This window comes from Phodopus roborovskii, unplaced genomic scaffold, assembly GCF_943737965.1.
Source record: "Phodopus roborovskii unplaced genomic scaffold, PHOROB, whole genome shotgun sequence".
Taxonomy (NCBI): Eukaryota; Metazoa; Chordata; class Mammalia; order Rodentia; family Cricetidae; genus Phodopus; species Phodopus roborovskii.
Window position 1 is genome coordinate 3,266,714 of NW_026126516.1, and position 27,590 is coordinate 3,294,303.

At 49.4% G+C, this 27,590-nt stretch overlaps 1 protein-coding gene across 2 annotated transcripts in view; it reads left to right on the forward strand.

Annotated features, from left to right (window-relative positions):
• Rin3 (Ras and Rab interactor 3) overlaps positions 1-27,590 on the forward strand; it is a 93,368-nt gene that overhangs the window by 36,916 nt on the left and 28,862 nt on the right. For both annotated transcript variants that reach the window (XM_051196503.1, XM_051196502.1), the window contains exons 3-4: positions 2,103-2,220; positions 22,214-22,286. In XM_051196503.1, coding sequence (XP_051052460.1) covers positions 2,103-2,220; positions 22,214-22,286 — 191 coding nt within the window. The remainder of the gene's footprint in view (positions 1-2,102; positions 2,221-22,213; positions 22,287-27,590) is intronic.

A 27,590-nucleotide genomic window follows, 5' to 3' on the forward strand; every position in this document is an offset into this window, starting at 1 on the left:
TCAGCCAGCCCTCAACAGCTTGGCCACACTCCTGTCTTGGGAATTCCAGCTGAGCTGTTTGGGACCTGAGCCCAGGAGACAGAGTCCAGGGGCAGAGTGATGATGGAGGGAATGGAGACACAGACCAAGTGCTTCCTTCCTTTGGCAGTGTGTGAGTAAGGTTTCTCCGCCAGCCCCCCTGGTCCCGTCGCTATGCCGGCCCCAAATAACCCCAAATAACACACAGAGACCCTGTATTAGGTATAATGCTGTTGGCCAGTTACTTGTTTCTTATCGGCTAGCTCTGTCTTAATTATTAACCCATTTCTATTCATCTAAGTGTTTCCACGTGGTCTCTTCTTACCGGAGAGTGGGCCAGAACCTCTGTTCTCTTAGGTCTCTACCTCTGACCCCTCTTACTACTTCCTATTTCCTCCTTGTCTCCTAGTCCCTCCTCTCTTTCTTTCCTATTGGCCAACAGTGCTTTATTCATTAACCAGTATGAGAAAAATATTTACAGAATGACATCTCCCATCAGCAGTGTATTTGAGGAGGCTGGGAATATTCCAGAAGGTATCACCTGGGATGAGCTGGGAAGGGCCAGCTGAGCCTGAAAGGGACAGTATTAAACAACAATTTGTAACAAAGGAGAGGCCTTTCTCATTGTGATTGCACCTGGGAGGCCACTGTCTCTGTGGACCATTTGGAGTAGAGCCACTAAGTGGTCACAAGTGACACAGCTTAGTCTAAATAGTTGGTACGGGTTCTGAGCTGTCCGTGGTCAGCCAGTTCTGGCTTAGTAGAGCACAGACACACATGGCCCCTGGCCCAGAGGGTTGTCTGTTGGTTCTGTCAGCTCAGACAGGATCTGCAACAGAAGACAGCCTCAAAGAACTTCCTTTCAGGTCAGTGCAGAGAGCCCTTGTGTGGTGAAGGCCCTGAGTATCCTGAGACGCTGTCCCCAGAGGCCTCTCTGTTGTTGCAAACTGTCATTGTTTAATGTCCTGGGCGGGCCAACCTTCCTGAGTTTATCCTGTGGTTTAGGCAGGCATTGAGTTAGTCACTACATCCTCCCGTAGTATTGGGCAGTGATGGTCAAGGGTCTCTTTGTTTCTTACCTGTAAAATAGGGGCAAAAGCAAAACTCACACCATGGGGTGATGGAGAAAGTAGAACCAGTTAAGTATATGATGTACCCTGACAATTCTGCCAGAGAGTTCCAGGTTAACTGGTTGCTTCTTTTAGCAGGGACTAATAGCAAAGCTCTGTAATTCAAGCTACTCAGGAGGATAAATAGGAGGATCAAAAAAAAAGTTCAAGCAAAGGCTCTTGTGGGTTACAGAACATGTTCAAGTCCAGCCCAGGCATCTTAGTGAGACCTTGTCTCAAAGAATAGTGAAAGTAAGGCTGGGGCTGGGACTTAATTAGTGGAAGGGCCTTGCTACTTAGCGTGCGTGCGAGAGGCTCTGCGTTCACTCTCCAGCACCATAAAATCCAAACAAAATATTAGCTTTATTGAGGGTTTTGTTTGTTTGGTTTGTTTGCTTGCTTGCTTGTTTTTGGGTTGTTGTTGTTGTTTTTGAGATGGGAGTTTCTCTGGTAGTCCTAGCTGTTCTGGAACTAGCTCTGCAGACCAGGTGGGCTTCGAACTCACAGAGATCAGCCTACATCTTACTCTTGAGTGCCGGGATTAAAAGCTTGCGCCACCACTGCATGGCTGGTTTTTTTTTTTTTTTTTTTTTTTGCTTTCAAAGGGGGAAAAAAGTATGAATTTTCTGATACCTGTGATTGCTTCCATCAGGCATTCCCACCTCCAGCCCCTCCTACCCCAAATCATCTGGGTGCTAGAGCATGAGTTAAAATTTAACCGACTGCAACCATCAGGGCTTTTCTGAGCCTGGACCACCCTCATACAGAGCCCCACCCCCACTCCTTGCCTCAGCAGTGGAGAAACTGAAACTCTAGGGTCTCCAGTTTGGATGTGGGTCAGGTCCACTTGCCTCAAGTGTGACCACTTCCCCTTCAGGGTCGTTTCACATACTCTTTGGATGATTTCCACCTTCCTGCCCCTCTTTCCTCCACCAGAGCTTCCGATTCACTGAGCCTTTGCTTCTACCATTGCAGACGTTCCTAGTGTGCCGGGACAGCAGCCGGAAATGCCTGGTGCTGTGTGTCCATTTCCCTTCCCTGAAAGACGACTCCACCTCGGTCCTGGAGTACCCCATCAAAGAAGAAAAATCTAGTAAGTTCTCGCCTCAGCTTCCTCCCTCCAAGCTGCAGCAGTAGAATCTGCTAGCCACAAACCCTCCACTCTGCCCCCATGCGTAAAACTAGAATGGGGAAAATCATCATTTTATGGTTGGGTCCAAGGTAGTTGGGATTAGGTAAGAGTGTGAGAGGAGACATGTGTTAGTTGATATGTCTCCTATGCCCACATTATATGGACTTGACCTTGACCAGGTTTGTTTTAAACACAGCTGGTCACTCAGATGTTAAAATTACCAGACATGGTAGCACATGCTTGTATTCCTAGCCCCATGAGACGGTGGCAGGAAGGTTCGCTGCAACTTGAAGGCGCAGCTATGCAATGTTAGGTCACAAATGTCAAACTAGAAAGGCTCTATTTTAAAACGTCAAGCAAAGTCACTGTTAATTTTCACTTTCTCTGCCTATGTCTTGGTTGGTTTGCAGTTGAGTTCTCTTGTGTGTGAGCACAAAGGAAGATAGAGAATGGGAAGAAAGAGGAGGGAATAAAATGTCTGGCCCTGGGTTCCAGGGGCACATTAGTACATTCTCACATGGTGGCCAGGGGGTGGCATGAAGACACTCAGACTTTTCCTTTTATCAAATGAATCTAACAGTCACTGTCCTACCTGTCCCGGAGTCTTAAGGGTCACATGTGTAAGCACTTCTAAAGGCAGACGTTCTGGGTGTGCACAGGACTGCCAGAACAGAGCTGGGCTAGTGGGGAGCCTGTTTGGGGGTCTTTAATTCAGGTTGGCCTCAAACTCATAGCCCCCTACCTCATCCTCTCAGTATCAAGCTTAGAGGTGCACACCACCATGCCTGGGTCCCAGGGTGGGTTTGTACTGATAAAGGCATCTTGGGGCTTTGGATCTCTTCTGGCCTAGGCTCACCCCTTTGAATCAGCATGCCTCCTTTCCAAGGCCATGCGTTCACATGTTGGGTTTTAAAATCCAAGAAGCCAGTAACAAGAATCCATAGGATAAAGCTGGGCGGTGGTGGCACACACCTTTAATCCCAGCACTTAGGAGACAGAAACAGGTGAATCTCTTGAGTTCGAGGCCAGCCTGGTCCACAAAACAAGTTTCCAAGACAGGTAGAGCTGTTACAAAGAGAAACCCTGTCTTGGGGGGAAGGATTCATTCCAAGCACCAGCTGATACCCATAGAAACAAGGGTGTTCCCTGAACCTTGTCACCCTCATCAGCCGCAAGTGACAGCAGCTAGGGAAGCTACAGTAAATACTCTCCTGCTACTGAGAGAATACATAGATGAATAAGGTGGAGGCCCTGGCCTCGGGGGTCTCCAGTCAGGTGGGTGGGGCTTGTGCTAGAGCAGGGCAAACAGCAAACAAATACCGCTTGCTTTGTCCTAACATCGCTTGACAGGGACTCCTGTGGAGGGGTGTGGCAGACCCAGATCCTCCTTTCTGTGGGAAGAAGCTGGCATCTAAGAGGAGGAAGCTTTAGTACTAGGAACTGAATCTGTGAAGCTGCTTGTGTTAGTTCAATCAAAGGCTGGTTTTCTACATAAGGAAAGCAGGGCAGGTTCCCCGTCCTGGGAGGGGTCTTTCCAGAGACTGGGACCACATGGACAAAACACATGTGCCCGTCACATACTTGTCACGTGGTTTCGGAGTGAGCATCTCCTGGCGCGGGAACACGCAGCACTTGCCTTTCAGGGCATCAAGTGAGATAAGAGACAGAAGTGGAAAGGTATTTACTGTCATGTGGAATGTGGCCATGTGGAAAGTCAGCCCTGCCTCTGCTTAAGTTGCAGAAAGCGAATTTCCAAGCTCAGGCAAGATGTGCCTCCCCCCAGGGCCCCTGCCTGCACCCTGTTCCTCTGCCACCTCCAGAATGTGACCTCCATATTTTAGGGTTGGGTTCAAGGCAACTGTTGTACTGGGAAAGGAGTCTGGCTGACTCTTGTACCCATATTTTATTGGCTAAAACTCGGTCACATGACCAAACCCACCTGCAAGGGACACTGGGAAATGTAGTCAATGGTGTGCCCAGGCAAGCAGAGCTGCTGGATTTTAATGAACTAAGAGTTGCTCCCTGAGTATGAGGGGTAGAGGTGTGGGGCTGGGAAAGGACTGTGGAGTCAGGGGGTGAGGATGGGGGGGGCAGCGGTGCTGTGGTTTTACTAAACTACTGGAGTAAGTGGTGTCCTTTGACTTGGAACGGGTGGAGATGTTTGGGTGGTCTCCTGTTTTCCAAGAAACCTGGATCATTTTTCTTATGGCCAGGGGAAGGTGTCTCTGGCCTGTGTTTGTGACCCTCAGAGAAAGTTGTCACACCTCTTACTGAGAGTCATGACTCCTGGGGCTTGGTTGCCACACATCAGTTACCTGAACTCTTAGGGCCCCAACTGCCTTGAGTGAGTTTTAGCTTGTAGGATTGGAAGAGTGCTCGGGAGGGGGTGTGCCCGGGGCCCTGTGGAGAGAGTCCTGGTTCAAGGCAGGGTGCCTGAGGTTTTCGAGTGGCGGGGATAGTGGAACGGGCCCAGGAACTGTCTAGAGTCCTGCTCTGCTCTTCTGTCCTCCAGGCCTTTGGGGCCATCACATCTAGGTCTCTGCACCGTAAACACAGCCCTCCCCTTGCCAGGCAGGGTGGTGGTTTTATTCCATTACCACTTTCCAATTCAGAGCCCGTGGAAGGCAGACAGGAATAGGATGGTGGTGAGTAGGGTTAAAACAGGAGTGGGGTGGAGGTACTAGGGTTAAAACAGACCCAGTTCAGAAGCATCGCAGGCATGGAAAAGGGCCCACAGTACAGAGCTGGCCCAGTCCCAATTCAGCTGGCACTGGTGGAAATTTATAGCAAGGTGGGGGCCAGTGGCTGGGTGATTCAGTGGGGTGCTGGCTGCTTCTAAGGGAAGGGAAACAAGAAAAACCCCGTTGGGTCTAGATGGTGATCAGAGAGACGGGGTAGAGGTTCCTGCCACAGTTAGAGGGGTTGTTGCTAAAACAGGAAGTATATGGAGAGGCTTCTGAGAAGGCCCAGGAGCCTGTGACAGTTTGGTTGAGTGAAGTTTTGTTAAGGCAGATGGACAGTGTCACTAGAGCCCTGGCGGCCCCACTGAACTGGGCTAGGCTGCTTGTTCTCTCCATAGGCAAATTAAACAGATAAGTAATCATGAAAAGACGAGAGTGGCTCAGTGTGGGGACAAATAAAGAGACGCAGTGACGGTCCCCCAGAAAGTCAAGCTTCAGGGTCCACACATGAGGTTCAAGTTGAAGGTAAGCAGTCCTGGCCAAGGGGTGTGACCATCCCTGACCCATCCTTGACCCCATCATTGTCTGGATCTCAGTGTGCCCTGCAAGGTTGTTTGGGGCGTTAGCAGAACTGTGGAATCTGCCCGAAATGAGCCCTCCTCTAGCTGCCACCAGGGCCCCAGCTTTTGTCTTCTCCTAATGACACTTCAGTTCCTTGGAGTCAATGACTCCAATAGTGTGCTAGCCCAGAGAAGGGGCACACGTGTCTCTTGAGAATAACTTCATTACACCAGACCATTCAGAAATGGGAGCACTAACATCTCAGGTTCTTGGTCTCCTCCAAGGGCCACGTGGTAGAATCCTCTGCATTTTAGGCTGTAAATAAACCCAGCTTTGCCCTGAAGGTAATCAAAATCACCCATGTAATCTTTAATCCTTATTCCTGCACATTTACCACAAACACAGAGATGCCCGTGGTTTGTCTATTTTGTTCTCTCTTCACATTACTCCGATGTTCCCAAACCTCTTGGCCTTGAGGTCCTGCACTAGAGCAAGGCCAGTGGTTGGGCTGTTTCCCTGTCTCAGCAATTCTAACACACACGCACAAACACACACACGCACAAATGCACACACATACACCACACCGGCCCTGACATCAGGACTCGACACAGACTGTGGGAGCCACACAGCCTGGCAGCCTGGTTACCTTTCACCTCTGCCTGCTGCCAGTTGCGTGGCAGGGGCAAAGGCTCCGCCCCTCCAGGCCCTGGCACCTATGTCTGGAGCGTAGCAATGATGGTACCTTTGTCAGAGTCCCGGAAGGAATGTGTTGTCCAGATGACATAGGATGTGAGACTCCGTGGTCAGGGTGACTACAGTGGAGTGGCCCGAGGAGGAAGTGGGAAATGAGAAGGCCTAGGCCTAGCACTGGAGCTTTCTGGTTTCCCCACACAGAGTGTAGGGAGGAGGCCAGGGGGTGCCCCAAAAGTGAGTCTTGCTTTGACCACAGCTATGATTTGAAACATTTAGAATCCCCTTTGTTTTGCTTTTTTTTTTTTTTTTTTCTTCCAAGACAGGGTTTATCTGTGTATCCCTGGCTGTGTCGAAATTCACTCTGTAGACCACCAGGCTGGCCTACATAGAACTCACATAGATCGGCCTGCCTCTGCCTCCCGAATGCTGGGATTAAAGGCGTGCACCACCACCACCTGGCTTCCCCCTGATTTTGTGAGCTGGGCTGAGCTTGTAGCGGGGACAGACTGCCCTAAACCCTGTGCTTATACACAATACAACATGGATGTACTGTAGTACACATATGATTATGACACACATATATGAAGTAACGTGTGTGTTTTAGGTCAAGTTGGAGACATCAGCACTTGGGGAACAGCCCATCTCCTGAGCGAGTATGGTGAATTCCTGTGCTGTTTGGTATGGGGATCATCACCATTAGCTGCAAGGGAGGGCTCTCGGGGTGAGTCCTCCTGGGCAGTAGAGATGCATACGGGCATGACAGAGTGTTGTCAGAAGGCCTTTAACTTCTCTCCATACTCTTGAGCATGATTGTCACTGGCTGAAACCCTAGGATGACCTGTTTTTGAATGAAGATGGCTTAAGGCCATGAACAGGAGAGAAACTGTTATTCATAAAGGAGAGATTGGTGTGGAGACTCTGTATTTTAGCAGAAGGTACTGCAGGCTTGATTGCCTTGTGGGGGACCTTGCTGATTTGTCATTGCACCCCCCCCCCTTCTTTAGGACATGAATTATAGACAGGATGACTGTAGGTTCTAGATTTTTATTCTTGGGACATCAAGTAAGATGTCTGATGTCCTTGTTACGGTTCCTTAATCCGTGAATTGGGGGGGGGGGGTCTTCCCAGCACAGCTGTGGGCAGATGCGTGAAAGAAGCTATGAGCAGGGAGGCACTCAGCATCCTTTATCTAAATGTAGGCATTTCTAGGAAGATGTCACGAGCCCCGCATGTAGCAAGTACTCAGTGCACAGTGGCAGTTATAATTAGCAACCTGCAGCTCACGCCTTACAACCCTGCATTTCCTGTGCTGCTCCTCCCGAGGACTGTTTTAAAAAGCAGATACGTCCATCCCAGGCTGTTTAGTGGCCACAGCCGCTTGGGCTAAAATAGCCACAGTTCCTTTCTTTCTGCCTTCATCACCCCAGCTCTGAGCTTCCAGACCTGGAGTTGTGAGTTGTGTTGGGATGAGGCAGGGAGGTCAATTTAGCTCTAAGAGCTCTACTGCAAAACCTTGGTGGGGACTAACTTCCCCATCCTTCCTCCTCCTGCTTTTACGTCTTCATTTTTAAGATCTCACAGAGGAGCTCAGCTGGCTTCAGATTTGATCCCTTCCTCCTCGCCCTCCCAAATATCGGGACCACAGGCGTGTACTACCATCTTCCCTGTTTTCTCATCTTTCCACCTCTTCATATTCCTGTCTTCCCTGTTTTTGAAGCCTGGGATGGGCTCAGATTCTTGGTGTTCTGCCTCCTAAGTGGTGTGATTACATGCCTAGCTGTGTTGGTCGTCTTCTCCTTCTCCTCTTCCTCCTCCTCCTCTTCCTCTACCCTGTCCTCCTCCTCCTCCTTCTTCAATAGATCTTGAGTCACAGTCAAGCATGCCACTGTTTACCCTTCCATTTTCACCCCTTCTTATGAGCTTTCTCAGCGCTGTGTTGCTAGACACATCACAAAATGTACCCTCAGTTAAGTATACAATGAATGGGTTTTGAAGGGAGACACTTATAAAGGGGCTAAGACACAACCCCAGCCAGGAAGCCATGCTGGTCAGGAGGTAACTGAAGAGGAGACAAAGTCAAGGCTGCAAGGGCGGAGCTGGGTAGCTCACAGCAGCTATGACAATGATGCTTCACCATTAAGGATTTGGTTTGTAGTGTCATGGAAAGGTTCTGAGCTGCTTTAGGCCTCTGGGCTGTGTGGCAGCTGGCAGGGACAGCGACCAGTCCCAATAGAACAAGAGGAGGGGGGGGCTGCAGAAAACAGCCAACAGTAAAAACCTGGTGACTGCTTAGGAGGTGGAGAGCTGCAAAGCAGCATTGGAGGTGGACCCTGGAGAGGTGAGCACTCTGAATTGTCATGGGAGCATCCTAGACGGGCAGGAGAGTCCAACAGATAAAGAAGTGAAGCACTCAGGAGGCATCAATGCCTTGTGAGAAAACTGGGGGAGTTTTTGTTCTTTGAGAGCTGGACAAGAGATCTTTTTTGACAGAATCCAAGAAAGATGGAGGGCACAGGGTCTTGGTGGTGGAAGGTAAAGGATGGTGAAAAGAAGTTGGTGTCATGGATAAAATCAGATTTCCTGTTCAGTAAGGGGGGGGTGGTGCCAGCATGGTATTACACTATGGAGGTCCCCGAGAGAGCAGGCTCCTGCGAGTCACCAGAATGGGGGCAAGAGCAGGCAAAACCGGACAGTGGACTCGGGCCTTGTAGCTCTCAGCGTACCCCTGTGTGGAGGCTCCACTCATGCTGAGTGGACGCCAGACATAGAGGACATCTGAGGAGAGATTCCTAGAACCTTCGCTCTGGGCAAGTTTGGGGAAGTTGGTGGCTGCCTCAGCACACCTCTGGCTCACTTCCCAGGTTTGCTTCTGCTCTGGGAATTCCCAGGCAGTTCTACCCTAAGAAGAATGAAGAGCAGTCGAGCCACTGTGAGCTTGGACAAGCCCTGGGTGTGAGTGTCAGCAAAGTGCGCTCCCCCAGTAATTTGCTGCTTGCCTTATATGAGCCACTCAGTGCCTCTAGGCCTGCTGGGAGAGGGGACTCCTGACTTCCCCTGGAAGAATAAGGCCCCACACCTTTGCCCAGCTGTACGTGTCCCCCACACCTAGAGCTGAAAGCTTCCCCGCAACCTAGAAAACACAAGCTGCTGAGTCCAGACTGCCTAGCTGCCTTTGGGGAAGCCATATTAGAATACCTGTCTCTCACCAACAGAGGCGGGAACTTGTGGGAAGTTCCACAAAAAGCAGACTAGTGCCTTCTATCGCCCTTTGTGCCTGCCTCTCGTTTCAGGGTCAATGAATGGTTGTGCTGCTCTTTGTGGCACAGCTGACCCAACCTTGATTGAGCTTATTGCTTCTGTCTTGGTTATAGTGTCAATGTGTAGGGAACTTGCCCTCGAGAAATTTCCCCTGCTGGAATGTTCCTTTTATGCGGTTAGTTCCCTGTCTGAGACTACCATTGGCATCTCCAATGGTAAAAGCCTCCTGGTGAAACTAAGCCCCCCTCACTGGGCTTGGGCTCTGAAATCTTAAGCCTTTGGCCTCAGTTCTCAGGGACTTACACATGGCTTTTGGACACTCTGTCTTCTGTCTTCACCACCCACCCACCCCCTCCCCCCGAAACAAGTGTTAGGGTCTCCTCTTTGCAGCCGAGCTAATGGCACCCAAGGATGTTAACTGGGATTCAGCCGAGCAAAGATGCATGGCTCTTTTAGCAGAACCCGGTTGTTTTTGGTCATGTCTCTGCTCGTCATTCAGTGGACTCTCCAAGGGCCACAGGGAGACGGCAGCGGGGGAAATAGAGCAGACCATAGTACAGTCATTAATACTTGCACGGTTGTGTCATTGTCTCTGACGGTTGAACATAAGCAGTCTTGTCTCTGGGCTTTGGCCCTGGTAGTGCTAGACCTGGTCAGAGCCCCTGGGGGCGGTGGGGAGCTGCGCCTCTCCCAGCTAGGGATTAAATGTACTGTGAAAACAGTAGGGCTTATATCCAGGGTGGTTGTCCCCACAGAGGTGACAATCCCCACTGCTTTTCTCACTTCCAGTCTGGAAAACCAAGATGCGAATGGCCACCCTTGGGCCTTGACATGTATGCGAGCATCTTACAAACCAAAGCATGATGTATGTGTGTGTGTGAGATGACAGAGAGACAGAGAAACACAGAGTTTGAGTTGAAGCTGAGCACACTATGATAGAATCATAGATTCTGGAGAAATCGGGTAGATCATGAGACTCAGCCACTCATGGCTGGCATTACAGTCTAGAGGAACTTCCTCATAGACGTCTGAGGTGCTCCTTATTGGCTTCAGCATCCTAAGGACCACAGCTTGTCATTCACAGGAAAGATGCCGTGGAGATTCCCCGTGCTTTTCTTTGAGAAATAAGAATGGCAGGGACTGTGAAAGAAAAAGCAGACAGGCTTAGCTTTGAAGACCAATGGCCACATACTATGTGGATGAACCTGGGCGGTTCAGTCTCCTTGCCAGTGACCTATGGAGCTTTCCTTAAGCAGATTTTGGGGGAGACCCTGAGAGAAGGATGTGTTAGATTGTTGTACCCCCTGGGCCTCTGAGGATTTCCTTTTCCTGCCAGTCTTGGGACTCCAGCAGGACCCCAAGTTTTCAGGATATGGCTCATGGACTGGTACAAGAATCTACCCCTTCTAGCCTATCCTAAAACATTGTCCATATGCCTCTTCCCTCAGAACTATGGCACAAAAAGTATTTAGTGAGATTTGGCTGCTTGCTGGGCTTTCACTGGGTATAATGGGAAAGACAAAGAACCTTTAGTTTTGAGACACGCTCTCTCTACATGCTTGGACCGGCCTTAAACACACTATTCTCCTGCCTCAGCCTCCTAATTGCTGGAACTACGATTGCTCTGCTAATTCAATCTGCATTATCAGCTTTAGGATATGGCTCCACGGTGTGGCAGGTTAAGGTATATTTTTTGACACTTCCTTCTTGGGGTGATGTCTATTGCCCCTCCCTTAAATTTACTTTGGCCTGTGACTTCTGTGATCAACAAAATAAGCAGAAATGACTCTAGCCAGTTCCTCAAAGGTTTCAGAGAGCTGGCATTTCTTTTCTTTTAAATAATTTAACTTTATTATATTTGCATTGGTATGGAAGTGTCAGATCCCCTGAAACCAGAATTACAGGCAGTTGTGAGCTGCCATGTGGATCCTGGGAATTGAACCTGTGTCTTCTAGAAGAGCAGCCAGTGCTCTTAACCTCCAGTTGCCTCCATTCTAGAGAGAGGCCAGGGTGGGGGATGGGCCTGGCTGACTGTAGCCTTTTAACTCTCCCTGCCAAAGAACTAGATTTGAGGGGAAACATTCTGGATCCTCCAAACTAAAGCAGGCCTCAGCTGATACTAGCCAATAAAAAAAGTCAGTTCCCCAAGGAGCAGAAATGTCACCCGGTTGAACATTGCCTGTTTTTGACCCACAAATCATGAGTTGTAAAAAGATGATCGTTATTTCCAAGTCACTCAATTTTGTCTTTTGTTACACAGCAGTAGATAACAAGAATCAAACGCCTGTTTTTTCAGAAACGGGTGCTAATCAAAATCACACATGACTGACAGCAAAGCCAGGATTTAAACTCCGGCAGCCTGCGCCTGGCCCCTGCGCCTGGCCCCTCATGGTTCTGTTCTTGGGCCAGTGAAATGGTTCAGCAGGCAGGGGTCCCCACTACCAATTGTGACAACTGAGTTCCAACCCAGGCACCCACTCGCATGGTAGAGGAGAACACCAGTTCCCATAACTTGTTCTCTGACCTCCACACGGGCACATGTGCGCTGTGGCTTGCCCCTCCCCTGCAGATAGATAAATGTAATTTATAAAACCAAAAATAAATGCTTCAGAGCCCCACATGATCCTGCACACCTGTAATCCCAGTATGAGGGGGCTGGAGAGGGAGCAAAGACAGGAAGATCACAGGTCTGAGGCCGTCCTGGGCTACAAAATAAGACCCTGTCTCAGAAGGAGGAGGGGGGAGGGAGAGGAGGAGGAGGAAGAAACAGCAGCAGCTGCCCTTAGGAAGCCTCTATCCAAGAGGAGTCACTCCCTTGCCATGATTAGAGGTTTATATACCTTAGTTTGTTTGAGTACTGTAGGCCCAAGGAATGCAATAGGACGATTTTACTGCCCTCAGAAGAATCCGCCCAGCACTGGTGATGAGTAGGCGGGCGTGGACGTGTGGAGTGTCCTGAAGGACAGTGGACTGTCCAAATTGGACAAGAGAGGAAGTGCATATGAGGTGGTGGGCCAGCTCATGCAGAGTGCCAGGGTGCTGGGTGTGTCCAGGGGAAGTTCCCTGTGGGCAGAATGTGGGTGTGTGGGAGGGGGTGAACAGAGAACCAGATGCCAGCAGAGGCCCCCGAGGCTGTCCCAGAGCAGTGCACACGGGCCTTGAGCGAGGCTCAGCCTTTGTCCAAAGCCCTCCAGGACCCAGAAAAGGACATGTGGGTGGGGGCATCGTCTGATGTGCCTTTTACAGAGAAGCTCTCTCTCTCTCTCTCTCTCTCTCTGTGTGTGTGTGTGTGTGTGTGTGTGTGTGTGTGTGTGTGTGTGTGTGTGTGTAGGTGGGGGGGCAGGGAGAGGGTAAGGGCTAGAATGCAAGAGAGGCCCTGAGGTTGAAGACTGGAGAATAGTTTATGGCAACAGTTAGGGACGGCATGGTGGCGCTCTCAACCTGGAAGTCATGGTGGGCATGAGGAGAAGAAATATGGCCCAGAATTATCCAAGAGAACAGGCTTGCAGACAGGAAAGGAACTGTGGGAGGGAACACAGCAAATGACATGACTAACCCTGGTACCTGGTATGGGATTGGCATGCAGTAAGTGCTTAGCAAATAGCTACCAAATACAGGCTGAATGAGTTCCTGGTTTAGTGTCAGGATGAAGGCAAAGGAAGCTCCCAGGATGAGAGGCTGAATTAATTGTATGTGTCCCTTCATGATGTTCTTGCCCTTTGGAGCAAAGAGGCCCTTTCTTCTCGGTACCTAGAGAGCAATCTGATGTGCTCTCTTAGGGTGGTAACTTGTCACCAAAGAGCATTTGCATTAAATGACATGCTAGAGAAATGTGAGACCTCAGTGTGCCTGGAGGACTGCCAGCTAGCTCCCAGCTGGCAGACAGGAAGGGAATGCCTAGGAACGGCCTCCAACAACAGTGGCACCCCATCCTGACCTAGGGCTGCAGTAGGGGTCAATTAGGAGCTATGGCCTGTGCCTGCAGTGTTATGAGGAGGCCAGGGCTCTGCCCTAGCTCTGATATCCCCTACTCAAAACTGCCCAAGTAGACACAGTGAGGAAGGTGGATGTACTCATCAAATTGACCAATAGCTGGACAAGGGGATACCCCATCCTTGCCTCCATCATCCTTGTTCCCCAGAGGTCCAGACTCCTGGCTGAGCAAGGGCTCAGTCCGCCTGAGATGCTAAACGCAGCCAAGAGGAAAGTTGGTATTTATGAGCCTGGCTCCTTAGTCTCCCATCAGGCAAAGTACCAGTAGCCCAAGACTGGCCCCTTGTTCCTGATTCCTGGTTCACACTGTTGCTCTCTGTTTCTCTGTTGCTAGTTTAGAACATGGGAACCCAGACCCTTTAGGGCTGAGATCTCCATTGAGCTCAGCTCCAAGCTTTGATGTTGGGAGCCCACTATGCCAGCAGCAGGCTAGAAACTGCTATCCAAACCCTTCTAGTCCCCGGCCAGGTGCTGCAGGCTACACACACCGGTCCCTAGCACATCGGTCTATCCGTCCTCTGTTGAGAGACTGCCCTGGGCCTGGCATGAAGTTGTCTGCATTCTTGACCTGACCACTAGGTGCCAGTAGCACAATCTCCTTAGGCGTGACAACCAGACACATCTACACACATTGCCAACTCTGGGGGACCAGTTTGCTCCCAGGTAAGAACCGTGGTTGTATCTATTGTGGTGGCTCTCAAGTCTTAGAAATGTGGCTGAGTTGCACCAAGATGAAGCACATCCCAGATCGTCCACACTTACCACGGAAAAGAGAACACAGAAGGTCTGCTCTGTGTGGCCTTGGTATGTTGGAAGCCAATTTTGCATGTACATGTAAGATCCTAAAGTCGGGAGTGGTGTTCTCTGGCTATTCGTGGTGAGCCCTTCATGACACTCAGAGCTGACCTCCCTATCAGGGTGGCACCTGGGCCACCTCCCTCCCCACTTGCCCCTTCTCTTGTCACGTGTGGGCAGTCACGTGTGGGCAGTCACAAGCCTCCCGTGGCCGGTTCGGAGTAGCAGGGAGAGGGTCCCTCGGCATCACCACCTCTCTTCTCCCAGAAGACCTTCAATGTCCTACTCTGTATTTAGTCTTCCCTGGCACTTGGCAAATTCGCAAATCTGTCCAGGGCCCCCATCTGCTTTGGCATCTGAACCTATAAATAGTTTCCAGATGAAGTCCCGTCTGCGTCGTGTGTTTGTCCTGTGTTCCTGTCTTGAAGCGTCTTGTTTGCACTTGCTGAAACAAGTTTAAACAAGAATGTTATAATAAAGGACGGTATGACTGCCCTGTGGGGCTCAAAGATGATTGTTCATGGATGCAAACCGGGGGGGAGGCGGTAATAAGAGCTCCCAAGAGATCCCAGAGCTCAGACGGGCTTCATGCTCATGGCTGAGCCTGTGACACCTGTGGTATGCTGACACCCTGTCCCAGAGAACAAGATGTGGGCAATGCCCTGCCCAGGAAGGCCTCCCCAAGTTCCGCCTTCCGGGATCTAGGGAGGAGACTGGCCTGAAGGAGCGGCTCTCTGCTGACTCCAGGCAGGGACCAAAGACTGATTTCCAATGGAAACTCTGTATTTTCCCTATCCCTTTTCCTCTCTGACCATGCCACTGCTCACGAAAAAGGTGCCTGTGAGCTTACTTGTGGCACCTACCGGACCTGACCACACCTCTGGGCCAACTACTGAACCTTCCTGGTTTCCTGCCTTTAGCAATGATCAAGGCATTTGGAAGGGACCCACGTTTCAACCTCTGTCTGGGCCTCCTTGTACCTGTCCCATTAACTTCCAGCTGTGGTACCCCAGGCAAGTCTCACTCTGTCCCCACGATGCTCCAGGTCCTTTTGGGGGCACTGGTTGGTGGAGAATTTGGCCCTGAGGAAGACTGGCATATACGGGCCCGGGAACTGCAGAGATAGGCTGTACCACAAGGGCCGGGCTGGCTGGCCAGAGCACAGTGAAGGGGCTCCAGGACCAGCCAGAAGCCGGAGGTAGAAAGGGCACACTTTGAACAACACTCTCCCAGCTGCCTGAGCCTCACTCGGTGTTACCCTCCACATCCAGGTTCTCTGAACCCCTGTGTGTGGTCCTGTTGCTATGGAAGGGACTGCTCTCCTTCACTCGGCCTCGGTAGCATGCCACTCTGACCTTTGCATCGACTCACAGGGCCTAGGTCAACCACTGTGGCTCTCGCCTGCGCTCCAGAAGGGGGTCTCAGAAACGCTTTGCCTCAGTCTTGTGACTAGAGACAGCTTGACTGTGTCAGTGTCCTACAGCCCTGACCAGTAGTGGGAACTAGCTTTCCCAGCCTCATTCAACCCTTCCCCAGGGGAGACAGGAGCTGTGGGGGGGGGGGGAGGGGTGCGCTCATGCACGCGCACTGGGGGAATTAGCCCTTCCCACACCCTGACTGCTTCTATTCTGTGATAGCAGTGTGACTGGTGGCTCTGGTCACAAAGCACCCTCTTCAACAGGCTCAGGCCTCTTCTCCTGGCTCCCTGGCGAGATAACGGTCTCAGGACGAATGAGACTTTAGACTCAGAGTCATTGTTACCACCACCCCCTCCCCGGGGAAGCAGCTTACCTAGGTTTTACAAAATTGAGATGAGAGAAACAGGCAGTCCTTCCTCTGCCAGCCGCAGATTGGCCAAGTGGTAGTTCCTGTGACAGTTACAGTTAGTGCCCAGCAGCTTACACATGCACACACAGACACAGACACACATGACACATCTGTGGCCCTCAAAATTGGGAAGCAGCCCACGCTTGGCAATGTCCCACCAGGGTTACCGGCTGGAAATGGGACGGTCCCTGGGGTGGGGGGTGGGGGTGCCTCCCTTCCCTGCAGGCTTTATTCTCTGCCTGGCCCCCAGCATCCTGTGACCTCCACTGTCTGCCTAGGACTTGGCCAGTCACATTGTGTCCCTTTGGAGCCTAGGTGTCAAAAATCTACCAGGATTAGATGTTCCAACCCTTTCCGGGTGACAGCAGAATTCAGAGATTAGCTCCGTGGTGTCACCTAAGAACCCTGATAAGAAGAAATCCTGGACCCCCCCCAAAGTCTTCCCCAGCCAGTTCTTCTCCAAGCCTTCTAAGAGGTTGGCGCTCAGACTCTGCTGGGGGAGGAGTGTCCACTTTCCCAAACCCCTTTCACAACCGCTTCCTCCTGGAGCAGATCTGACCCATTGATTGTTCACCCCCTAAGTGTGCATAGAGAGGCCTGGCTGCAACAGGATTAACAAATTAACATCTCTCCACCCACCCAACCCAATTTTCAATCATCCGTAGAGAACTAGCAGATGGCTACATCGATGTCTAGTTCCAGGAAGAAGTTCCTGATGGATCCCCAGGCCATGTAAAGGAAAAGTCCCTTCTGTGAGGGTCTTCCTAGTTTTCTTACCTACTTACCTTTGTTTCTACAGGCCAGGCCAGGGACTGACTCTGACCAAGCCCTTTATGTGGGCATCACAGCTAAACATTTTAGTAAGAGCTACTGTTGACAGCATATTGGAAGTGAGTTCTCCAGCCAGGGCTACACAGAGAAACCCTGTCTCAGGAGGGGGAGGAAGTAGTGATGTCTACAGTTGGTGTAGCTGTCTAAATGTGGAAGGTTGAGTTTCTGTTTCCCAAGTAAATGTGTACCCTATACACAGTAACCTTTGTCAACGTGTATCCCCTTTTGATGTTTTTGTAGCCTGGGTTGAGGGTCCCATCTGCTCACCCTTCACCTACTAGTGACCCTTGTTACTTACTAGTGGTCCTTGTCAGAGCTGTTGCATCCATAAAGGACACATTTTCATTTGTTGAACATACTTGTTCAGCCACTGGGGATTTGTAGTGATTAAGACCAGGCATTGGTGGTGCATGCCCAGCACTGGGGAGGCAGAGGCAGGTGGATCTCTGTGAGTTTGAGGCCAGCCTGGTCTACAGAGCTAGTTCCAGGACAGGCTCCAAAGCTACACAAAGAAACCCTGTCTTGAAAAACCAAAAAAAAAAAAAAAAGCATGATCTGAGCTGACTTCTACCATTCCATCTATGAAACGGTGTCTGTGACCCCTATCTATGAAATCCATATCTGTGAGGAAAACAATGTGGATAAGACAGCAGATACCACTGTGGTTTAAGTGAGACTGGTGACCTATGACCTATTCAGGTCCCACAGCATATTTTTGTTTATTTGGTTTTTTTTGTTTGTTTGTTTTTGTTTTGTTGAGACAGAGCTTCATTGTAGCTTTGGAGCCTGTTCTAGAATTTACTATGTAGACCAGGCTGGTCTCAAACTCACAGAGATCCACCTGTCTCTGCCTCTCCATAAGCCATTTCAGAGGGCAGAAGAATTGACCATTAGTGAAAGCCTGTTGGACACACTGAGGTGGACTAGGCAATGTCAGCTGGGCATCTCTAATCTTACGGACACATTTAGACAGCATTCTTTGTTCATTCTTAAACCTTTGGAAAGGTAGTTAGATTTGGAGTGAGTGTCTACAAAGCATAAATCTAACAAAAGGCTTGTATCTAGACCCTATCTCTCAATACTCATCATCAAAAATGAATAAGCAATTGGAGCTAGAGCTTGAATCCCAGCATCCACTTGGCAACCCACAACTCTCTGTAACTACAGACCCAGGAGATCTAATGCCATCATCTGGCTTCCATAGCTACTACACGTATGTGGTGCACAGACACACATATATACAGACAAAATACCCACACAGAGATATAGAGGGGGAGTTTTTTGCTTGCTTGCTTGCTTGCTTGCTTGTTTGTTTTTTGAGACAGGATTTCTCTATGTAACAACTGTAGTTGTCTTGAAAATCATTTTTTAGATTTAGATTAGTTCAAGGTTGGCCAGAGATCTGCCTGCCTCTGCCTCCCGAATGCTGGGATCAAAGGTGTGTGCCACCATGTGTGGCTAAAGGGGGAAAAGTTTTAAAAGAACAACCCATGTAAAAATAGGCAAAGGATCTGAATAGACTTTTTTGTTTTTGTTTAAAAAAAAAAGACAGAAAGAAAGAAAAAATGCAGGCATACAGTCAATAAACACACAGAAAAATAAAAATGTCCAACCTCACCAATCTTTAGGGAAATGCAAATCAGAACTACAAGATACGCTTTAGCCACTGGTATGGCTGCAGTCAAAATATTGGACAACAACGTGTTAACAAGGATAGGGAGAAACTGGAACTCTCATACATGGCTGATGGGAATGTAAAAGTGATGTCACTGTGGGAAATGGTTTGGTAGTTTCTTAAACGTAACACAATTACCATCTAGCTGAGGAATTCTGCCTCTTTCACAACCAAGAGACCATGAATATGCCCATGAAAGATCGTATGCAAAGGTATTCACAGTAGCGCTCTTTATGCCCGGTGCTGGGGTACCATGGAAAAGAAGAGAGCCATGTATAGTCTGCCATTTGCAGGACATACGTTTACGCGGTGACAAAGTAGACTTTCTCTTTCAATAGCCTTCAGGTTTCTCATGGCTGTTCCATGCTAACATTGATACTGTAAAGGCCAGGATCCAGGTTGGCACACCTCCCCAGTCCTGCCTTGATGGAGAGGGCTCAGGTGAAAGTCTTCCTTCTCTCTAAGAGGCAGATTCTGATTGCTGCCACCTGTGGCCACTTCAATGCAGACTGGCTCCCACCGGCTGGCACTAGAGCCTCACCACATGAAGTCAGATCTCTGGAATATTCTGGGCTAAGGCTCTTACTTGAGGGGCCCTGGAGAAGATAAACACTGTGGCAGTCCAAGATGACTGGCTGGCCAGACATCTTTGTCGGGAGGGACAGGCTGGCAGGCTGTGTACCACAGGGTATTGCCAAGTGCAGAAGTGGATGCTGGACGTCCCCAAGGCTGACTAAAGGCAATGTAAGGTGGTGAAGTGACATGGTCTCTAGGATCTGGACACTTGTCAGCTTTTGTCAGCTTCTAAGGAAATACTAGAAACTAATCTTTAGGGGACACTGATGCCAAACCCCTGCTTATAGAAGTCATACTTGGGGCTGGAGAGATGGCTCAGTGGTTAAGAGCACTGGCTGCTCTTCCAGAGGACCCAAGTTCAATTCTCAACACCTACCTGGCATCTAACAATTATCTATAAGTCCAGTTTCCGGGGATCTGATGTCCTCTTCTGGCCTCCACAGACACCAGGCATGCATGTGGTGCACAGACATACTTGCAGGCAAAGAACGCATTCATAAAAAACAAAATGAAATATTTTTCTAAGAAGTCATACTTGCTCATTATAAAAATTCCAGCAAAACAATGCAGGAAGGAAAGCTGAGTCCACTCTGTAGTGAATCTTCATCTTTTTTATGTAACAGCTGTGTTTAAATTTTATTTAGATGTGATTTACTATGCTTGATATCATGTGATTGACCCATTTAAAGTGTATAGTACAGTGGCATTAGTGTATTCAGAGTTGGGCAACCGTCACCACTATTTAAGAGAGTTTCTCCACATCTGAAAGAAACCTCATGTTGCCTAACAGTGTGAACATACACAGCGGTGCTGAACTCTGCTAAATAGGCTGTCTATAGTTGAGCACAGAACCCCTCATTCCAACCTCCCCCACTCCCTACCACCTCACCACCCCAGCTTACACACACCATCCTAAGCAACCACCCATCTTCTGTCTAGATAGGGAAGGCTCCCACTTTCCACTTCCCCAGAAGGCCTGTCCTACCCTGTGCTTTGTGGGCCCTGGCTGTGTGCCTGGCCCAGTGGTATGCTGGGCACATGGGCAGGAAAGCAAGACCTTCCTGATGTCTGCTGCTTCCCAGCCTATGGTACCAACTGAACCCCTCGCTGACTCTTGCCTGTGTGTGTGGCCCGGCAGAGGGAGGGATGGAAATGAGGAAATAAAGGCTGGGAACACAGGGTAGACTGAGAGCTGAGAGCTCTGGAGGCTGGGCAGAGATGGAGAAATGAGGAATGCAAGATGGAAATGGGAAGGGTCCAGCCTCGGCTACAGCTTCTGTACAGAAACTGCATGTGCAGGCATGTGTGGATGGAACCCTCCCACTGCCAACAGCCTCTCTGATCATCCTACTGGCTGGAACTGCCATTTGGGATCATCACTGTTGTTTTGACATGCCGGTGCTATCAGGAGCAGCTCCCAAGAATTGCTTCATTTCACCATCAAGGGGTGGCATGTTTCTTCATTTCTGCTACAACAAAGGACACAAATTGACGGCTTTCACTAACAGAAACGTACTCTCTAACCATTCTATGGGGCGGAGACCTTAAACAAAGGTGTGAATGAGCTTGACATTTTTCAAAGCCTCAGACCCACGTGTCTTCCTGGTCTCCGGGCTCCGCCTCTGTCTTCCATGGTCATTCCTTCTCTGAGCCTTGGTGTCCTGTGTGTTCATGAGACCAGGACACCAAACATGGCAAAGAGTTCCCCAAAAGGTCTCTTGTCATGTTCTAAGCATCAGGACTTCAATACTTCTTTTTGTGGGGAAGGGGAGGTACAGTTCAGTCCTCAGCAAATGGGTACACTTGTAATGCTGGTTCACAGTTGGAGAAACTGAGGCAGAGAGAGGCTGTGCAACAACTTGATAGAGATTGGATGCCCAGATGCACACCCAAGCCCTCAGGCAGGTAAATAAAGGTCCTAGGGCAAAAGATGGTTCATCTCATGCTAACTCTCATGCTCCTCAGCTCCAGAAGTTTGTGAGGCACTGTGCAGACAGGCTCCTCTGGTTCAGGGTACCCAGACAGGCTCCTCCTCACCCCCCACCTCTGTTCAGGGTGTCCATCCCTTTGGGCCTTTAGGGAGAATGACCCTGAGCCTATGTTGGAACCCACAGGGGACATTCCCAGAGGGCAGCAATACCAATGACAGGATTTTTGTTTTCTTGTTTTTTTTTTAAATCTCTATACATTTTTAATAAAAGACAAAAGATTTATAACATCTAAAGAGAAACCACAGAGTCTTTATACATTTTTATATCTAACAAAACAGGAAGTCACGGTCTGTCGTAGATAAATGTTATTTTTTTTTTTTTTTAAATCACCAGAGCTGTTGAGAAAGAACAGTGCTTGGGGGGGGGAGGAGAAATTGGAATATATATATTTGTGGATCTGTGTCACTCTCTGCCCTGTGGGAAACTGTCCCAGGCTTTGCAAAGTGCATAGCAGGCTTGTATCACCTGAATGATTGTCTTTAGGATCGGAAGGGCTGTTCCCTTGGAAGGTGAGGGAAACTGAGGCACAGAGCGGGAAAGGGATGTCTGCAGAGCCTGGTTATCCGTTCCAGGGCCGAAGCTGGGAAGTCCAATTGGACCATCTCCTCCTGTGTCACACGGATACCAAAACGCAGTCCCCATGTTGCTCAGCACCACAGAGGCCCAGGGAAGCCCAGTGTGGATCCCCGAGTTTAGGGAACAAAAATTGGCAGGGTTTTGTCGTGGGCCTGAGATAATAGGCATTATGAAAGCCAGTGCTACTGAGATTGCCATTAGCAACTGGCTACGGATATCATTCTACTTTTATAATCTAGACTCCTGTTTATCAAAAATGCCATGTTTGGGTTGATATCAGCCACAGCAATTGGTAATCCTTGAACTCTCAACACACACCGTGTGAGTTCTGTTTCTCACTGCAGTTGGGAGCTCACACACACGGGGGTCCTTTGGGAGGCAACAGGACCCACAGAGAACATGGCAGGCAGGTACCACCTTCCAGATCTCAGAGAGCAGCCAGTCCATCCCCCCTTGCTATTAGAGGACTTACAAGGGCCTTTCTTGTCTCTCCCCAGTCTTGTACCTGGAAGGCTCCGTCCTTGTGTTTGAGGACATCTTCAGACTGATTGCTTTCTACTGTGTCAGTAGGTGAGTAACCTAGCCCTAGAGGAGGCTGTGGGGGACGCTTCCCTTCCTGTCTTAACAGAAGCCCGTTTGCTACAAAACACCCACCTAGTTGCAACAGACATCTGTGCAACCTTGGGTGTGTTTGTGGCATGGGAGAGGACAGAGGAAAGGAGGGGGGGATGCACTGAGAGGGGACAGTCCCTTGTCTTTGCTCTGGTAACTACAAGAAGAGAGATCAGCTGTGATGTTTCCTGGACTCTTCTGGTAAGGGCTTTTCTGCTAGCCACCTGCCCACCTGGCTCTTGCTAGTCTTTCAACTTCTCGAGTCACCAGCACCAGGGACAGATTGGGACTCTTCAGACCAAACGGTGCCAGGGAGGTCGGAAGGGATTTCCTATCACGACAGCAAGAGGGGCTGATGTCCTTTAGCGGGTGGTGGCCTGGAATTGTTCAGCTGGGCAGGCCACCAAAAGTTCTGCTCCATTCACTCAGAACTGGTTTCCGAGCAGCAAGAATTTAAAAATACATTTGGTGCCATAACCCATCAGCTAAAGCCGCAGGGGCTGCACAAGGGCTGATCAGATGTTTGCTAAGATGTGTTGGGGTCCTTAACCACAGGCTGCCTCTGCTGAAAGATGTGCTCCACTAATAACACCCCTCCCACCCTCCAGGCCAGCAGAGCAACACTGATAATTACAGTTGATTCTGACCTCTCCTGCTGCCTAGTGAGGGCTCCCCAGCACTCGTGGGGCTCTGAGGGATTTTTATACCCACTGCTTTCTTTGTTTTGTTTTATTTTGTTTCTGACTAGGTTTTCTCTATGTAGCCCTGGTTGTCCTAGAACTTACTCTGTAGACCAGGCTGGCCTTGAACTCATAGAGAACTGCCTGCCTCTGCCACCCGAGTGTTGAGATTAAGGTTGTGCACCACCACTGCCCTGCCCTACCCATTACCTTTTAAGATTTTTTTTTTTTTTTTTTTTTTAGTGTCTTAATGTTTGTCTACATGTGTGTATGTGCACCATATACATGCAGTGCCCAAGAAGGGCAGAAGACAGCATCAGATCCCCTGGGACTCGAGTTAGAGACAGTTGTGAGTCACCATGTGAGTGCTGAGAACTGAACCCAAGTCCTCTTTGAGGGAAGCAAGGAGTACTTGTAACCACTGAGCCATCTCTCCACGTCCCTCCACGTTGTCTTTTAAAACGTTGCCAACCCACAAGGGTTGTTCCCGTTGATTCGATGAGGACGTGGAGACTGGTAAATGGCAGAGTGAAGTTCAGTCTAAAGACAGCTCTACACCAGTGCACCTGGAGTATTTCTATGTGCTGGCTTGGCCCACTAGACAAGAGATAATTGCATAGACCCCAAACTGTGGGAAGATAGGCCCTTTTGAGTTTAAGTTAAAGGAGCTCTGTTCAGTATTTGGCACATGCTGGGTAGAAGGATGGATGGGTGGGTGGATGGATGGATGGATGGATGGATGGATGGATGGATGGATGGATGGATGGAGAGTGCAGATATCTAATACCTCAGAGCCTCAACTTCCTCTTTTATAATCGGGAATGCTCACTTCAATTGCTTTGATGCTGGAGGAAGTGTGAGTTAATGCCCATGAAAGACAGAGTGCACTGCCTGGGACCCCTGACTGTCATTGTCATTCCTTATACAATAGTTTTCTGGGCATCAGCTTAAGTGTCTAGAAAGATCAGGAGCCACGGCCACCAAGCTTACCCTTGTTGCTTCCCAACATCTCCGCCTCTGACTGCTAGCAAAGTAGGTACCTATTCGCCTGTCTTTACACTCCAGGGATCTCAGAGATGGGGGTGACTATGTTGGGGGGGTGGTCAGGCAACAAGGCCTGAATGCTGAGCACCTCAGGAACCAGAGCCTCAGGCCTGGAGTCAGAGGCCTGTCGCCTTGCAGCTGTGTGACTCCAGGTCCATCATCTGACCTCTCCAGGCACACTTGCCTCTTTTCAGGGGACATTAGCAGTTAGGTATGAGAGTCTGCAGCTTTGCGATTGATTCTAAGATCCCACCTGCAGATTCCTTCAGAACCAAACACTGGAGGCAGTTAAAAATGCACTGCAGATGCTTCGTATAGACCGATGCCCCCTGCGGGGTGTGCTGGTAAATATTTGTCCAGTCGACACTTTTGCTAGAACTGTGTCCCCACCGCCACACTAAACCCAAGCCCAGCCCTGAGGAAGGCCACTGGCTTCCTCCTCTCTTTGGGCACTGAAGTCCCTGGGCATTGGTGGCAGCTCGTAGAGACATTCCTAGGATCACACACACTAGCCCTAGAGTTCAATACACAATGAAAAGTTTACCTGAACAGGAATCTCATCCTCCTCACACCTCGTGCCTAATGATTAGGAGCTCCCTCTCAGACCTTTGCGAGGACCACAGATGCCAGCCTTCAGAAACAGCCCCCTCTCTGGAAGCCCCAGTTCTTGTAAAAAAGCGTCTCACTTTTGACAGTGCCAGGAGCTCGGTGATGAGTGTGCAGAACTGGAAAAGTGTCTGCTGCTTGAGTGTCTGTGTGCTCAGTGCTGCCTACACATCTCCAGAGTCCCTATGATGGCTGTGCATCACCAGGCTAGTTAATAGTGCCTGTCCCCAGAACTGCGCTGAAGATTTCTGTTGGGGCCTTAGTAGAGTAGCAGATATGGAGAACCCATTCTGTGTGTTCTTAGTGATGTTAGGGATGAAGAAACTGAAGCTGGTATGTGGCTGACCTCAGGTGGTACAGCCAAGTTCCAAAGCCAAATCTGAGCCCTGGTATTGTACCGGACTTGTAGAGGAAATGGTACATTTATTGCTTCCCTTCAGTCTATCCCCTCTGTATATGGAGCTAGGAGGCCCCTACTTGTGATGAAGAAGGGCAGGGAGAAAATTCCAGGCAGAGGAAATGAGATAGACAAAGGGCCCAGCCACAGATAGAGCCGGACAGTGGTGGCACACACCTTTAATTTCATCACTCAGGAGGCAGAGGCAGGTGGATTTCTGAGTTCGAGGTCAGCCTCATCTACAGAATGAGTTCCAGGACAGCCAGGGCTACACGGAGAAGCCCTGTCTCAAAAAACAACAATAAAAGAAAAGAAGAAAGAAAGGAAGGAAGGAAGGAAGGAAGGAAGGAGAGAAAGAAAGGGAAAGAAGGAAACAAAGGAAGAAAAAGTAAGAAAGAAAATGACCAGTAACCTCAGGAGTAGCTCCATGGAGAGGGCAAGACAAAGCCATGCCTTGAGTTACAGGGGCTTCCTCTTGCAGCTGCTATGAGCCATGCTGTCTGTCTCCCATGGGTAGACAGCCCCAGACAGAGCAATATGGCTACAGCAGGAAGTTGAGTTGAAGGAAGAGAAGATCCAAGAACAGCCAGGGGCTGCTGAAGTCATCTGGAGTCATGAAGAGATGTCACCCAAAAGGGAGGAGGCAGTCACTGAAGAAAAAACGTTGGGCTGCGGAGATGGGAGGCACTGGAGCTTTCTGTTAGTGGCGGGATGCTTAGTCACACTGCTTCTTGAGCATAACCATAGTGCCAGATGCTAGCTAACACCCTTACCATGATCGTGGGGGGGGGGGGAGGGGGCTGATCCTCAACGCAACCCTGGTCAGTTAACTCAAACCAATGCTGTTACCCAAGATGAGGAAGGAAGGAGCTCTGTGGGCCCATCATCCTTCAGACGTGCCCCACACGGTGGCTAAGCCACCACCCTCCTCAGGGAGTGGCTCATTGGTCACTCCCACCTTTGAAGATAACGATCGTCACAGTGCTTATGAAGCACTGTCCCACATCAGTGGCTTAGGAACGCTGGTGGTCCAGGTCCTATGCCTGGCAGTGGAAGTAGGGGATCCCATGAGAGTCACTGAGGCCTGAAGTCTACAGAGTCTGATTTCAGTTCCAGGTAACTAACACTGGGACCAAACTGGGCGATTAGGGAACCAAATGGTCACATAAGGATAGAAAATCGATTTTGTGACTGTGTATGCAAGAAAGAAGGTAAGCTGGGCTATATTCCCCCCCCCCCAAAAAAAGTCCTGTACCGAGGGAGTAAGTCTTGTGTTGCTGAGCTTGTGTATATGTGTGCCTGTGCTTTGTGTTTCTTACATAGTCCCGATCAAAAAAAGTAAAATGTGCTATCTAAAGCAGTGGCCTCCAGAGAGGGGTGTAAGTACGGAGAGGTGTGCAAGCTGACCCTCAAAAGTGAGGGGTGGTTGTTAAAAGCATCCACTCGGAGGGATGCACTTTTGAAAACTGGACTTGATAGTTCATAGGGACGTAGATATGCATGTGTACATACAAAGCATCTGTAAGTTTGATTAAGTCACTGTTTGGTGGCCTTTGCTTTGGGGGAAGATCTGTTGCCAAAGCCTGTGCTCATTAGGATCTGCTTGTGAACTGTTTAGAAATGCAGGTGCTAAAGAGTAACTGGGGTGCTGTTCATTAGTAGGATACTTACCTGGTATCTTGAGGCCTTGAATCAATTCCCTACACCACACATGCTCGCACACATGCATGCATGCATGTTAACATCAGCTCTCCTAGGTCCAAATGCTGTTAATCTTAAACAGAGGAGCCTGCACTTTTGGCCTCTTCCCAGAGGGTGTGATCTAGGAAGTCTAAAGAGTACAGACACTAAAAACATCGTAGGGTCCCTCAGAAGTGTCCAGTGCCCCTTTAGGTTTCAGTTGATAGGTTTGCGGACAGATGCCTACTGACCTAGCACCATCTGAGGGCTTTACTGGGGTTACCCCAAAGCCCAGGGACTTCACAACTTTGGTGTGACTAAGCCTGTTTTTGGCTGCCTGCCTTCCCCACCTTCACACTGTGCTAAGACTTCTTTAGTTACTCAACCACAAACTGGACAATTTGCATGTCATTGTCATTGACAGAGGCCACCACTAAGTCCACTACAGTGGATTGCTCAGTCATGCTCCAGATTGGAAGGACAAAAAGTGCCATAATCTGGAGACCATTTCTGTTGGGGTCTGAATGTGGATATAAGCTTGGGGCAAGAGTAGCAAATGCTGTCATATCTTGAAGTATTATGTCCTGTATGAAGTATTATGGCCTAGCAGACTCACTAGGAATCTACACAAAAGAAATGCTAGCGGAGGGCAGAGTCGCTGGGAACTAAAATTCTACTTAGCAATGTTGTTTGAGCCAATGGCAGTATGCGAATAGTTTTGTCCTTTTTTCTTTCTTTCTTTCTTTTTTTTTTTTTTTTAACTAAAAGGCAGTAATCTATCTAGTAATGAAAAGTCTGACCTTAGATCCAATCTTCATTCAAGTTCATACACTGGCATTTATGAGTTGGTCTCTG